At 37.9% G+C, this 14,629-nt stretch overlaps 1 protein-coding gene across 4 annotated transcripts in view; it reads left to right on the plus strand.

Moving 5' to 3' along the window:
* lilli (lilliputian) overlaps positions 1-14,629 on the plus strand; it is a 285,693-nt gene that overhangs the window by 106,696 nt on the left and 164,368 nt on the right. For all 4 annotated transcript variants that reach the window (XM_065233870.1, XM_065233889.1, XM_065233883.1 and 1 more), the window contains exon 3: positions 6,955-7,078. In XM_065233870.1, coding sequence (XP_065089942.1) covers positions 6,955-7,078 — 124 coding nt within the window. The remainder of the gene's footprint in view (positions 1-6,954; positions 7,079-14,629) is intronic.

Genomic DNA, 14,629 nt, shown 5'->3' on the forward strand with positions numbered 1-14,629 from the left:
TATGTTTTCATTTTTAACAATCACGTCTAGAGTGTGATAAAACTGACATAAATCCTATGCTCCTAAAGTAGTTCGCATATCAAGTTTTAATGACTGCATTAAAACTGGGCCAATTGGCCATGACATGGCTGTATTGCGGTTCTCAGGAGATTGTTAAAGCAATGTGGTCGTCAGTGAAGGTTTTATAATTTGGTTATATCAACTGCTATAAAACTTAAATAAAACAAAAATTGTTGCTTGGGATCTCTTGGAATTGTCTTGGAATTCTCTTGAAACTCTCTTTAGTATTCCTTTGAAATTTCTTCAGCTTATCTTAGAGCACTACTCATAGTTTCTTTGGAGATATGTTTATTTTTTTTGCCTAACTGCTTGAAATTCCATCAAAATTCTTAGGATTTTTCTTGAAACTATCTTCCTACTAGCTTAAAACTCTGCAACAATCATAAATCTTGGTAATCTGTCTTTTATACAAACAGAAAAGTAACATTCACTGTACTGAACGAATATTTTGCATCCTGAGTTCCCAGTTCGGCCAATTGTTATAAGCCGACACAAAGTTTGATTTGAAATTGTCTACCGAAGACCATCAGTTGATTACCGTTCCATTCATCATTCATCCTTAACCCACACAACTTATGCATTAGCTCCAATTCCGAACTTCATAACCATAGGTTTGGTTACAATCCTGCATATTTATTCATTTGCTATACGTTACCCAACAATCTGGGACCATAATAACATGTCAACCCCAGGTTGCGGTTTTCCACGTTACCCTCCGCCTCGCCGACCGACCGACCGTGTAGCAAGCAACACATGCCCACAGGTTGCAATTTCTGTAAAGGCTCAATCAACGTTCTTTCGAGGTCGTACCGGCAACAACAAACCCTCAATCAACAGAGAAGCAACAGTCCCTCCCTCCTGTTCTATCGTGCTTGTTTGTGTTCATTGCTTGAACAATGTAAATTGATATCCATTAGGTACGACTGCCGCCATTGCGCTACTGCTGCCTGCCAGCTGCACTGATATTTTTATTTCGCGCTCTACTAACCCCTTCCCCGATGGAAACGAGTGCAGCAGCAGCAGAAGAAAGACACGGCGAGTAAATGGTGCATAAAATATATCGCAAGATGCCGCCGACCGGACCGTTTGAACCGACTGCGGCTCCCAACTCCTATGAAGTCGAGCAATTGGCGGTAGTTTTCCGGTTTTCCCTTTTGCGTTACTGGCTTATTAGTGCACCACTGGCCGGCGATTCCAATTGTTCGTATTGTTTGCTTGTGACCTCTGACAGTACATTTATATTGGCCTGATATACCCACGCAGGAAACCAGTTTCGGAGGAAGTCAGGACTCTATGTCTATTTTTCGACCTTTCATATTCCGCTTCGTCTCCCGCTGGTCCTACTCCCCCCCCAATCAGTCAATTCCGTCGAGGATGTCCTAGTTCGAACTGGTGGCAACGGTCATAAATTTATGCATAATTGATTTCCCGGGTAGCTTCCCTTATCTATACAGACACACCAACCTGGACCGGGGCAAAAAAGAAGAACGAGAATGGAGCATGAGCGCACGGGAGCTTTTGAATATTGAATGTACTCGTGTCCTCCGCCTCTGCTCCGGTGCTCCACGACGTGCATGGAACATTCCGTCTACCTGGTTGTACCTGTGTCTTCTGTGTTTCACTCAACTTCGTGGGGCTCGCTCTTATCTAGTCTCTGACTGGCATACAAATTTTTCCTTCCTTTCTACTTTCAAGTTTGCTCTTCTTCCGCCCGTGAGGGGGATGGCTGGTGCCACCAATTTGGTTCCCATAAGTGTCGCATGGTTGTAGCAGCTGTGTGCACCAGGTCGAGTCTTCGGAATGGGTTTTGCTATGGAAATTTTGCGGTGTTGTAAGGTTTTAATATTGTTGATAGCGGAATGTTTCCGGCGAAGAATATCGAGGAGCAATTTTAAAACTATTGATTTCATCGAAACCTCACAATTTTTCCAGGGTAAAACATCAGCGACTGAACACAATGGTTTTAGATCCATGAATCACTATTCAGCCATTCCATAGCAAGGTGATATTATCGCAAAATATTATTAAGGTTGACCATTTTCGTGTTAGGGTGGTCCAAAAAAAAGACCGATTTCAAAGATCGAAATGAAAGGTACAGTCACCCCAGTACTATGGGCCACCCACAATCATAGGTCACTTCCATTTGATTAACAAGCAGAACTGACTGACCCATAATAGTGACTAGCTGGCATATAATACTGGGGTGACTGTAATTATAAATACTGTTTAGAAAAAAATATAATGATACTTTAAAATCGGGATTTTGTTTTGAAAAACATTGATTGCTGTTGGAGCCAAATAAATTCATCAGATTGAAGAAAACCATCGCATTGCTTCATAAGGACGTAGCCTTTCTGAAGAAATGCCAAAAATATAATGTAATACCTATACGTCATAGGATTAAGGTACGGACCACCACCCCACCCAGCGTAGTAAAGAGGATGGAAGCAGAGTTCATCAAGGATAGTATCAGACGACTATATAGCAAACTGGACATGAAGACTGTGGAATGTTATTCTCTGCATCTCAAATTGGCCAAGGAGTATCCAATTAAATTCCAGGAGTTTCTGTCTAGGGCCAAGGTAGCAGAGAAGTGCGAAAAGGATTGAAAACGGAAGCTGCACGGTAGGAAGCTAAACAGACTACGACATGAGTCTCAACGGAGACGGACGGCACACCGAACGGGTGAGCAGATCCCATCCACCATCACCACGACGCTAAGGGTTCACTCCTTTGATGGGTTGGTTGTCAACCGATCGACGAACGCATTCACGGAACAACAATTGACGCACCTCAACAAGCTAGGATACGCGGTTACAACCAAGCCAGACGTGGAGCCGATCATCATTGACGTAGAGACAGCGATTACCAAGACACTTCCCACATCATCACAGAATTCGGTCAGGAGTATCACATCGAACAAAATCAAGGACGGAAAGGAACAAAGTCGCAAAAACGAAAAGGAAATTCGGATTGTAAAGGAGCTGAAAAGTAAAGCAGTATACTATGTGAAAGCAGACAAAGGACGCGGTCGTTATCATGGACAAGGACGATTACGACAATCAGATGCCAACGAAGATTAATAACGAGTAGACCCTTTACAGAACATAGTGAAACGCGTGGGAAAGTACTGAATGAGTGCAAATCAATATTAGGAGATGGAGCAGGTCGTTTACGGGAATCCAATTCCATTCTACCCAGGATCAAAGGTCTCCCCAAAGTCCACAAACCGGGGAATGAAATGCGAGAGATCGTGTCTGCAGTTGGTTCCCTCACCCACAAATTAGCGAAGTGGCTAGTCACTGAGTTCCAGAGTATGCCAAATCAGTTCCAGAGTAAAGCAGTTAGTAACACCCAGGAGTTCGCCCAGCAACTACAATCTTCAGAAGACATCAACGAGGACGAGATTATGGTATTTTTCGACGTCATAGCTCTTTTTCCAAGCGTACCGGTCAAGGAAGCGATCAACCATTTGGAGGACTGGCTATTAACACAACGAGAGGATGCAGCATGGAGAAACAAGGTTCGGACGTACCTTAAGCTGACCCGCCTTTGTATGGAAGAGAACTACTTCTCTTTCCGAGGTAACTTCTACAAGCAGACGAAAGGAGCCTCCAATGGGAAACCCCCTATCCCCCTTCCTGTGTGAACTTTTTATGGCCAACTGGGAGACAATCCTGAAGGAGAAAGGATTATTACCAAACTGTTGGTGGAGGTTTGTTGACGATATCTTCTGCGTAGTTAAACGGGAAGCCCTTCCACAAATTTTAGATGAGATCAACAGAATTCACAAGGATATCAAATTCACTCACGAGGCAGAAAAAGACGGAAAACTCGAGAACGATCTTCTAGTCATCAGGGAATCGTCATCATCTTCTTCGCTTGAATACGAAGTTTACAGAAAACCAACAAGCACCAAAACAGTTATCCGCTATACTTCCAACCATTCGTTTCGGCATAAAATGGCCGTAATAATCGATAAAAAAGCGAGAATTCTACAAAGGAAATTATTTACAACCCTCGATGCACCTGAACCCTTGAAACAAATGTCCGTTCCATTTAATCTAGATATTACTTGTAACCTAAGACCACATTTTAAAACAATTCGGATTACATTTAGTTTTCACCAGTTGACATAACCAGTTTAAATCATTGTTAGGATCCACTGAAGACCCAGTTAATGTTTTAGGTAAAGCAGGTATATATAAAATAAGCTGTAATCATTGTTACAAAGTATACGTAGGACAAACCAAGAGAACTTTAGCAACTAGATTTAAAGAAAATATAGCGGAGATTAATAAGGCTTAAAAGCAAGAGGAAAAAGGCCTAACATATGATTTCAAATCGAAAGTTTGTAGAACACATCTTCACAGAGGACCACCAATTATCGACGGAGGACATCACGATTTTACAAACCGTATCTACACCATGGAATTTGGATGTTGCAGAGAGTCTCAAGATCAACAAACAACGGAATTTAACTTTACTCAACAGGGATCAAGGAAACGGACACACATGGCTTTTCAAGTTACTACCTAGGACACATCAACGAGTAAGCAGCGGAGTATCTGCTCCTACAGGAAATTAAATTTAAGTTTACCAACTTCTAAGTGAAAATGTGCTTGGATTAATATATTGGTATTCGGTAAGATGCGACATTTTCTTCAGTCGAGTACTAGTACAAGACACTGAAGAAGTCTGCACATTGTGGATGAAATACGCGTATCTGTCAAGGATAAGTAAATAAGGTTGTTGAATTAAATGGAAATTACTAATCCTTCTAGCCGGCGCCGGTGGTGTAGTGGTAAGCGTGACTGCTTTCTAACACCCCAATGGGTCTGGGTCCAATCTCAGCCGAGGTCGGTGGGATTTTTCTGAGGCATAAAAATCTCTGGTCACGTCTTCCTTCGGAAGGGAAGTAAAGCCGTTGGTCCCGGCCCATGTGTGTTGAATGGATGTGATATCCTACGCAGGTGTGGAAGCTGCCTTCCTGCACATTCGGTTGCCGTCAATGGATGGCAATCGATGTCCGTCGGTGATTGGCACTAGATTGCGGAACAGAGACCGACGTTAAATAAAGGAAAAGAAGACTAATCCTTCTGTCTCTCTTTATATTGATTGTATTTGTTTTTTATTGGTTTCATAGTTTGTAGACCGAGGGCTTAAAATATTTTTATATATTTCCTTGAACATTTAGGCTTTTTTACACAGCATATAAAACATCAGCGAGGTTTTTTTCGTTTTTAAGTTATCAAGTCACCAAAGAAAGTCACCATCAGAAAGCTGAGACTTTTTCCTATAAGATACAGTTCAAATTACGATGGAAAAATCCAGTCTTTGCATGTAAATAGAAGGAAATAAAAATGTGGTTTGAAACTCCGTCACAGGAGCACTTACCATGCGAGCTCGCATGAAAATGCTACTCCACGTCCATATTGCAATCCTCTCGCATGAATGTAACAGTGGCATCCCGTAACCTCACTTTTTACCTGTGCACCAACTTTCAAAACCAAATTTAATGCCATATTCATACTCGAATCGGTTGAAAAATACACTTAATCTTCTAGTTTACTCGATATCTATCTATTGCAAGCAATATTTGGATAAATATTTATATTTTGAGAGTTCGTGCACAGGTAGATTGAGGTTAAGGAAACGCCACTGGAATGTAGACGAAAGGATGAATTGTGACCATTTTCCTGGCAAAATGATGGAACTGAACCTCATTTTGAATAGTGATTTTATAATTTTCGGCTAAATCAGCTAACACAATGACTTCTCCTGGATTGATAGTTTCTTTCAAACTGTGCAGAATTTTTTTTGCGATCATGTTACGGAGTAATGAGCGAAAAATCATTGAGAAGAGTGCTAAAGTGACTCGCGAATTCTTCTGGAGACTTCGAGCAATCAACCAGCTGGTAATAATGTTCTATTTGTACCCAGTTTTTGAATTTCACTTCTTCAATAGGGTAACTGATGTCTTCATCTAGTAGCTTATCCATAAAACTATTTAAATCTTGACACTGATTACACTCAAGAAAGTAACACTGGGGTGACGGAATTTGGCATACTCTAGATACTTGTGGACTTGTCATTCCAACTGGAGTTTTTGATTATATTATAGGAAGTGTTTTTTTAGCACACATGCACAGTTCAACATTCTCATGTCGCATACATACGCAGACATAATGAGTTCCAGGAGCGCCCATGCAACTTCAACTATCCGGATACTTCAGTTTTTATAATAAAACTACTTTCAGACAAATGGAATATCGTTGCATTGATATTCAGTACATAGAAAATCATGCTTTCTAGTGCCCAATATTGCAATAAAATAAATTGAGAAAACGTTGAGATGGTAATCAGGCGGATAGTAACTATCCGGATATCCGGATGGGGAAATTTCAAATTTATTCTCCCTTTAACAGTTTTCTTTTTTACTGTTCTGAATATTTGTCAAAAAGTTTGTTTTCAGGTGCCCATGTGACCTGATATGGAATGGCAGATCTGTTAATTGAAAAAAATTTAAAAAAATTGAAATATAAAAATATCCGGATAATCCGAGTCCAAAGGGCGAAGTTTTCAAAGGTCGAAAATCCAATATTTGCGCTAAATTTGCTAAATTTGGCTTCTTCCATTTCGTTGTTGTTGCAAAAATGTTCCAATGAAAATAATTGGTCCCAAAATTCCCTACAACCGCCTATGATCTCCCTTCGGACTCGAGCTTCCATTTCTTCGGAAAACATTTCCTCAGCCTCCGTCCCGATTCCCTCCCACGCCCATACATGCCCCTCGAGACCAATGAAAAAGCTGCAAAACTATATCGCCGTGCTCCAGTCATAGAACAACAGTTCTCACAGTTTTCTCTGTTTCCTTTTTCTATTGCTCTTGCAGGCACGATGAGCAGGATAGCAGGATGGAGCGCAGAGAACGCGACAAGCAGGCACGAGCACTGCAGCTACAGGCCGAACGTGACGCCGAACCAGCAGCACCGATATTTGCCGCTCCGGTTAAAGTGGTAAGTACCCTAGCTAGCCCTATGTTGGTCTATGCATAGTTGTGCAAAATATGACTTCCTAATGATCTAAAACATTCGCATCGTACCGTCGTCGGAGTGGCGCAAAAAAAAAGAGAAGAACTGCCAAAGCAAAAGCATAAATCCTCCGAATTCATTGCACTTTTGATAAGGCTGCACCGTTTCCCTAGAAGAAGAAAAAATTCGCCACGTTTTCAAGTTTCGCATCCCACCGTGATGTAACTGTTTTGAACTTTTCTCTCCAATCCGCATCTGCTGGTGGCTACACTGTTATTAGCGTTGACTCTGTCTGTAGTTCTAACAACTGACGACGACGAAGACGACGATGCTGCTGCAAAAGCAAAAGCGAAGGAAATTACCAAATGCAAGAGTTTTGTTCGCCTCAACTCGACTCGAGTGTCCCTCAGCCCCTGTCCCCGTGGTCGCTTCAGCAGTCCACTACTGGGGGCAAAGAACACTGAAGAAAGTAATCCACTTGTTGGATCGGTTGGGTACGAACTAAACTTGTCGAGTACCTACTAGGAAAAGATTTCCGTTGTGAGGGGAAGGTGAAATGCAACATGCTGCCGGGTCGGTGGAAGGGGGGGTGTGCTCTTGCATATGGATTCATGATTCCTGCATAGAAGTTCTTTTTCTCCCAGTATTGCTTCTGGGCGTGTACAACTTGAAGTGTGTACCGTTTTTCTCCTGGCGGGATCGAAAAGAAGGATATGCGGGTGACATTGTCGGTTTTATCGATTGATGACGTTGGAGTTTGGATGAGGCCAGCAATGGTGGGATACTGTTGCCGGTCTGGAATAGAGTGATTATAGTTGTTTCACGATAGTTTCGAGTTTACAAGTTTGAGACGTTTGAGAAGGTGTGGGAAATTATATTCGAATTAGAAAGTTTTTTAACTTCTGAATCATGTGGGAGTGGAAAGCGCTAGGACGGTTGTGGGTTGCGGTTTAAAAGTTAATTCTAAGATATACGGTAATTTTTAAAATAGCGAAGGAGAAAGTGCAGGTCAAAATAGGGATAATTGATAATAGTGCAATACGCACACACAACAAAAAATTAATTTTGATATAACATCAAAGTGGATGCACTTCAATCGTGTCCAAAATATGCCAAAAAGGACAAAATTATCATTAATACAGTGCATGAACTGACAGTACTGCTTTTACTGCATTTGTTTATTTTTGTGGCCATAAAAATTACATGAGATTTTCGACATGATTAAAGTGCATCCTCTTGGATGTAATATTAAAATTTATTTTTTGCTGAGCAATTGAACGTTTTTCTGAAAAAAATAAAAATACAGGGCCTAGCAAAACTACCGAAATAAAATAAAAGGCAACGTATTAAGTCTTAGTCTTAGTCTTAGTCTTAGTCTTAGTCTTAAGTCTTAAAATAAAAAAAGCAACGTATTAAGTCTTAGGTGAGACTTATTTTTTATTTCCTACTTTTAATTTAATCCTTTTTTTGGAGGCGAACCAGCCCAAGGCTGAAAGCCTCCCTAATAAAGATAAATAAATTAATTAATTTAATGCTTTTTACCGTTTTTAGAAGGTTTGACGTATGAAAGATGAACCGCTGTCGAAACTTTATTTCTGATTTATCACATTATTGCCTCGACATTTTAAGAGATAAACTGCCAGCTCTCACAAAACATACAATAATGAAACTGGAACTCAATATTTCCTGTAATGCAGCAAACGGAGTTCCAATTATGAGTAATGTAACAACAGTATCCTGGATTTGTGCTTCAATTATTGATATCATGATGTGATAAAGCTTATCAGCCATTAATGTAATTTTTGGCCTCCTTAAGGTGGTTAGCTGTGAAATCCTTATTCTCGCTACCACTTCAAAACTTTAAGTGCACAAATATCAGCTTCTACGACACGTACTACAATGAAACTGTTACTCCACGTTTGCTGCGCTGCAGCATACATGTAGTAGCAATTTCAAGTGAAATGGAACTCTAATTTCCGAGATTTATGTAATTGAAAATTCGAGGTGGAAGTGCATTTATAGCCGCCATTTGTGGACTCTTCAAGAAATCACCTTAAGGAATCAAATTTTATTTCTGGCAGAAATCCCCCAGAGTGAAGTGTTTTGTTTGCGTGTGCCAAATTTATCCGTTGTAGTGATTTGTGGTGATATGAGGGGCTTGGTGACCTTAGAGCGACCGTTTTTACGCCCTGAGTAGAAGATCCTTGGTTGCATTCCCAGACTTCTTCACATTGAGTTTTAAGGTTTTTAGGAAAAACGTGACGAAAGGGGGAGTTATAGGGTAACTTTTTCTTCATGGCCCCTACGCACTCAGAAATTATTTGTCGTCCACAGTAAAACTTTGACAGCGTGTCTACTTCCTGACAAAAAATCATTTCAGAAATTTAAAAACATTTTATAATGCAATCAACTGTATTTTCTTTTACTTAGGCTGATGCAAATTTTATTTTTATTTTATATCACCCGCCTTTCACAAATTACAAAATATTGAAGGGGCGAACAAAGTTAGACCTATTCAGAATCGTCCCTCGTTCTACGCTCAAAACTACACAAATTTGTTTTTATTATTATTTTATTATTTTATTATTAAATGAATAGTATAAACATTTTTTTTTTCATCTCTTGTTATTTATTAGTAGCAACGTACATTCTCAAACTTGAATTGTTTTTTTGGGTTCGAGGACATGAAACTAGAAAGTTGTTTTAAACCCTGGACATAATGCAATAAAATAAAGCTTAGAGACATTTTCAAGACTTTGGAATGAAAATAAATATTCAAGACGTCAAGCAAGCATTGAATATTTCCAAAGAACCCAGATTTTTCTATTAATAAGGGATTTGCGGAAATTTCACACCTTATGGATTTGAACTGATTCATTTGATGAGAATTTTCAAGGAACTTGGAATTCAGAGAATAATTCCAAGGGAGAAATTTTTAGGAAAACTGAAAGTGATATTTAAGGATATTCAAGCCAGTCACTAAAAAGTCTCTTTTTTTAAGGGCAAGTCACTAAAGTCACTTTTTCTTCTATCTAAAATGAATTTATTTCAAGATTGATCGTTCTTTGCTTTGTGGCGTTAAATCGTCTTTCTCTACCCATTTTTCTAAAAAAAAATAACTGAGTTTTTCAGGTTTTTCCAGTATTTTAATGGATATATTCCTGGTTTATAATAAAAAAATATATTTTTTAAATGCGTAAAAAATATGCTTTTGTTTTTGGAAGATGAAAAACAACAGCAATTTACCCAAACGCTTTTAAGACATGGCAGTTTTAAAGAAACAACTTTACAATGAAATCCATTGAATGTTGAAGTTTAACACAGTTTAACAGTTTGAAAATTTTCGAGAACTTTTATGAAGTTCCTAGAATTTCAGAGAACTTCACAGGTGTCAAGTGAACTTGAGAAATATCGAAAACATGAGGGGTAAATTTTTAAGACGTTCTAAGTACCTCAAAAAGCTAAATCTAGAGATTTTTGGGGAATTTCAGATCTTAAGAGCAGTTTTCGTAGCTTTAGTCCAGACTTTTGGAGCAGTTTAAAGATCTATAATCGGTAAATTTAGAAAAATTCAGGATAGTTCCATGATGTGCTGAAAAAATCGAGAACCCTGAAGATGTTCCGAGGGAAGTACGGAGCCCTTCAGAGAGTTTATGAAAACTTTAGAAATATTTCAGGAACTTCACAGAAGTCCAGGGAATTTCAGGGAGATTTAAAGGTATTTACCGGAATTCAATTTCTCGAATCCTCTCGGGAAATCCCAGCAGCAGAATTGAGAGCTTGAGGGAAGCTTCGAGAACATCAAGCCAGATTAGAGAATCAAAAGGCAGTTCAAATAATTTCAAGGAAATTGTAGAAACATTAAAGAAGTTGCGAGAAACTCACAGAATTTCTGGAAACTTCAGCAAAGCTCCGAGAGAATTTCTGGAACGTGATAAAAATTATATGAACATTCGGAAAACGCGAGAGTATTTTAAGCGTGTTATATCATGGAGATTTCAAGAACTTAAAAAAACGCGAAAATGTAGCTAAGTTGATTCGAGAAAATCAACGAATTTCCATTATTTAAAAAAACATGCGAGAACTTTTAGCAAGCAGTGATATCTTCAAGAAATTCCAGAGAACTTCTAACAAATTTAGATAGTTTCATGATACTCAGGGAAGTTCCGAGTTCTTCAAGGACGATCAGATAGCTTCAAAATAATCCCATTAATTTAAGCAAATTTGCAGAGACTTAGAAGGAGTTTCGTGGAATGATGAGATATTTCAGTGCCAACATTTCAAAGGAGCGTAATTGCATTTGTAAAGAATGACTTTAGCCATAGATTTCTCGCAAATAAAAGCTCACTCATGAAAAATAATAACACCACTAGGTAGATGAATGTTTCCTCTACCAGCTAGCATTGTAATTTTGGAGAGGTAAGATATCATTCGCGAGAAATTGACGGCTAAAGTCAGTTTACAAAAGCAATTACGCCCCTTTGAAATGTTGACACTGATTTCATGAATTATATGATTGATCCGAAGACGTCAGATGCGTCAGGGAATTATGAATAGATACCGGGTTATTAAACAAATTTAGGAAACTTAAGGTAACCATATTTAAGTTAAGGCACTTCAAGGCAATTTCAGTAAAGTTGCGAATTCTCAAAAAAATACTGAAAATTCAGGGCAGTCTAGACTATTGAAAAAGTTTTAAATTAGTGTCGATAATTTAAGAGAAGTTTCATGGGCTTCAAAAAAAAAATCTTGAACTTCAGTGAATATCGTAGAGTAACATTAATTATTTCGTTCTAATTCCATGAACATTGCGCGAGCACAAAAGTTTCAGAAATTTAGAAAAACTTCGAAAACTTCACAGAATTTGATGAGAAGTATTGTGACCATCTAGCTAGTTTCTCAAACTACAAAAAACTTCAAAACTTCCCTTGGAATTCTTATCACATTGTAAGTCTGCTAAGAATTCATTGGCATTTCTCCTCACAAATTCATTAGATTTCTTCTCAAAATTTGTTTGGCAAATCCTCCTGAATTTTTTTTTTGAATTTCTTTGAAGATGTTCTGGCGTTATTCTCAGATTTAATTGTATTTTAGTATTTTGAAGAAGATTCTAAGTACTTATGCTCCAGATTCGTGTTCTCCAACAAACACAAAATTATCCTCAGAAGGCCCTTGGAATTTCTGCTCCTCAGAAATTTTCAGAGTTTTCATTAAACATTGATTTTAATTCAATTCAGGGTTTCTTGAAATTCTACTTAAAACTATCAAGCTTCACAAGAAATCTAAAATACCTCAGAATTACCTTAAAAGCAGATTGCATTTCATGTTTTTCTGAAAGTTTTTTTTTTCAGTGCTTCCTTGAAATGAGGTCCTTAGAAATTATATTAAAACTTCACGAGCTTTTAAAACTGTGCATAGATTTTGAGTCCAGATTCTGAAAATTTCTTGAAGTATTATGTATAGCTTTTAAGTGCAGAACTACTTCAAATTTAAAATTTCTAAAAAATATGCATGTTCCAATAAAAAAAAAACATTTCAAGCCTCTGTTTTTTTTTAATTTATTAGTTACCGAATATTAGTCCACTGTGGATCTATAAAGTACAAAGTGTGAATGAAAATTAATTTAAATGCTTGTATTTTAAAATTCATTCTTTTCTTTAAAATATCCTTAGTAAGAAAATTATCAAATTCTCTGAGCCTTCCAGGTAGTTTAAAGAAAAAGAAAATTTCCTGAGGATTCCCAGTTTTCTAGGTTTTTGCAGTTACACCCTGACTAATACCGTGGGTTTGACCATAAAATTTCTATTTAATCTTTCGCTTTAAAGGTTCATATCGTACATAAGTGTTTATGAGATACCGTTCCGATTCAAATTTCGGACACTTTCATTTTTAATTAAATATTACATCCAGTTAGAAACAAAGTAATAATGTTAGATGATCGTGGAGGGCACTAGTCAAAAAAATTTAAAATTTACAAGACATGTGGATCATATTCGACCGAGATAATCAACTTTTAAAAGTGTCCGAAATTCGAGTTTAAGTGTCCGAAATTTGAATCGGCACGGTACTTATTGAATAAGTCTAAAACATCAAACATTTATTTTCTCTTAGGTCACTTTTTAGTCACTATTTTTAAAACTATAAGTCACTAATTGGTCACTTATTTCTTCAACATGGTCACTAAAATCACTATTTTTGACAGCAGTGATCGCTACCAGCCCTGCTTTCAGATCTCAGGTGAAACGTGAGGAAAATAACAAGGTAGTTCTGAGTAGAATCCCAAGAGAATCATGAGAAGGATTCAAAGTAAATTTCCAACAGAATTCTGAGGTAATTCCAAATAGAGTTCTGACTAAAATTGCAAAATTATTTTGTGGAAAATTCTCAAGGATTTGTAAGGAAGGTAAGTAAGGAACTCCAAAGTTCTTATGAATAGAATTTTAAGAGAGTAAGAAGAAGCCAAATGGTATTTTGAAAAGATTTCAATGCAAGTTCTGATAAGAATTCCAAATGAATTTTAAGGAATATTTCCAGGAAATTTCGAACAAAGTGTTGAGGTTAATTTTAAAGGTATACTTAGGAGAATTTTAAGGCTATTTCTTTAATTTTTTTTAGAGAACTCAAGAAGAGTTCGTTGAGAATTTACGGTACTACTTCAAAAGATTTACATGTGGAATTTAGAGGAAACTCCTATGGTAATTCCTTTGTTTTTTTTTTTTAAACTGAACAAAACAGGAATGGATTCGTTCATGTTGTTTTCTTGCTGATGCTTCATTTCGTTGTCGTCGTCGTTGAGAAGCTCGGTGGCCTAGTGGTGACCGTTTTTGCAAACAGCAGAAAATCATGGTTTTACTCATATCATAGAGTTGTGAGTGTCGCTATTCAATCAAATGATGACATTGCTTACCACGGTGAATGCTGATACTTTTTCTACTAACATTAACACCATTTCTAAGATGGATTGCGGATATGCAAAGGTGTTCTCTGTCTTTTGTAGCAACATTTGTCAACCTAACAATCCCCTTCTCTTCCCCGATGAGCGCAACGATGTAGCCACCAGATTGTTAATCCCAAGAGCAATTCATTTGGTTCTTTGTGCAAATTTCGCTGGTACTAATCAATCACATAGTTTAGCAATAATCGGTGATACAAGTTTTACCGTTAAACATCTTGACTTCTTTGCTGCTACTTCTTCTTTTGGACAAACGGTGAACTCTCATTTTGATGCAACTTTGTAATGAATTTAAACTTCCGCTCTGCCGGCGACATTTATCTGATTTTCACATTCTTCAAACTCGCTTGCGCTTCATCCAGACAAAGGTAAACTACAGCCAACTAATTACCTTTCTTGACTTGTTTCTACCTGAGCTTCTCCATCTGGTTGCGCTTGGTGACACTCCGTTCCGGCAAATAAGAAACCAACGATGAAAAGGTCATTGCAAATTCTATTAGTGATTCAGCTCGCTGCCTTGCCCCGCGTTCAGAACCCAAAATACAACCTTGTCACAAAAGTTAGCGAATATATAAAATAAAAAT

This window comes from Ochlerotatus camptorhynchus, unplaced genomic scaffold (genome assembly GCF_037179485.1).
Source record: "Ochlerotatus camptorhynchus isolate MF236.1 unplaced genomic scaffold, CSIRO-AGI_Acam_v1.1 ptg000037l, whole genome shotgun sequence".
NCBI lineage: Eukaryota > Metazoa > Arthropoda > Insecta > Diptera > Culicidae > Ochlerotatus > Ochlerotatus camptorhynchus.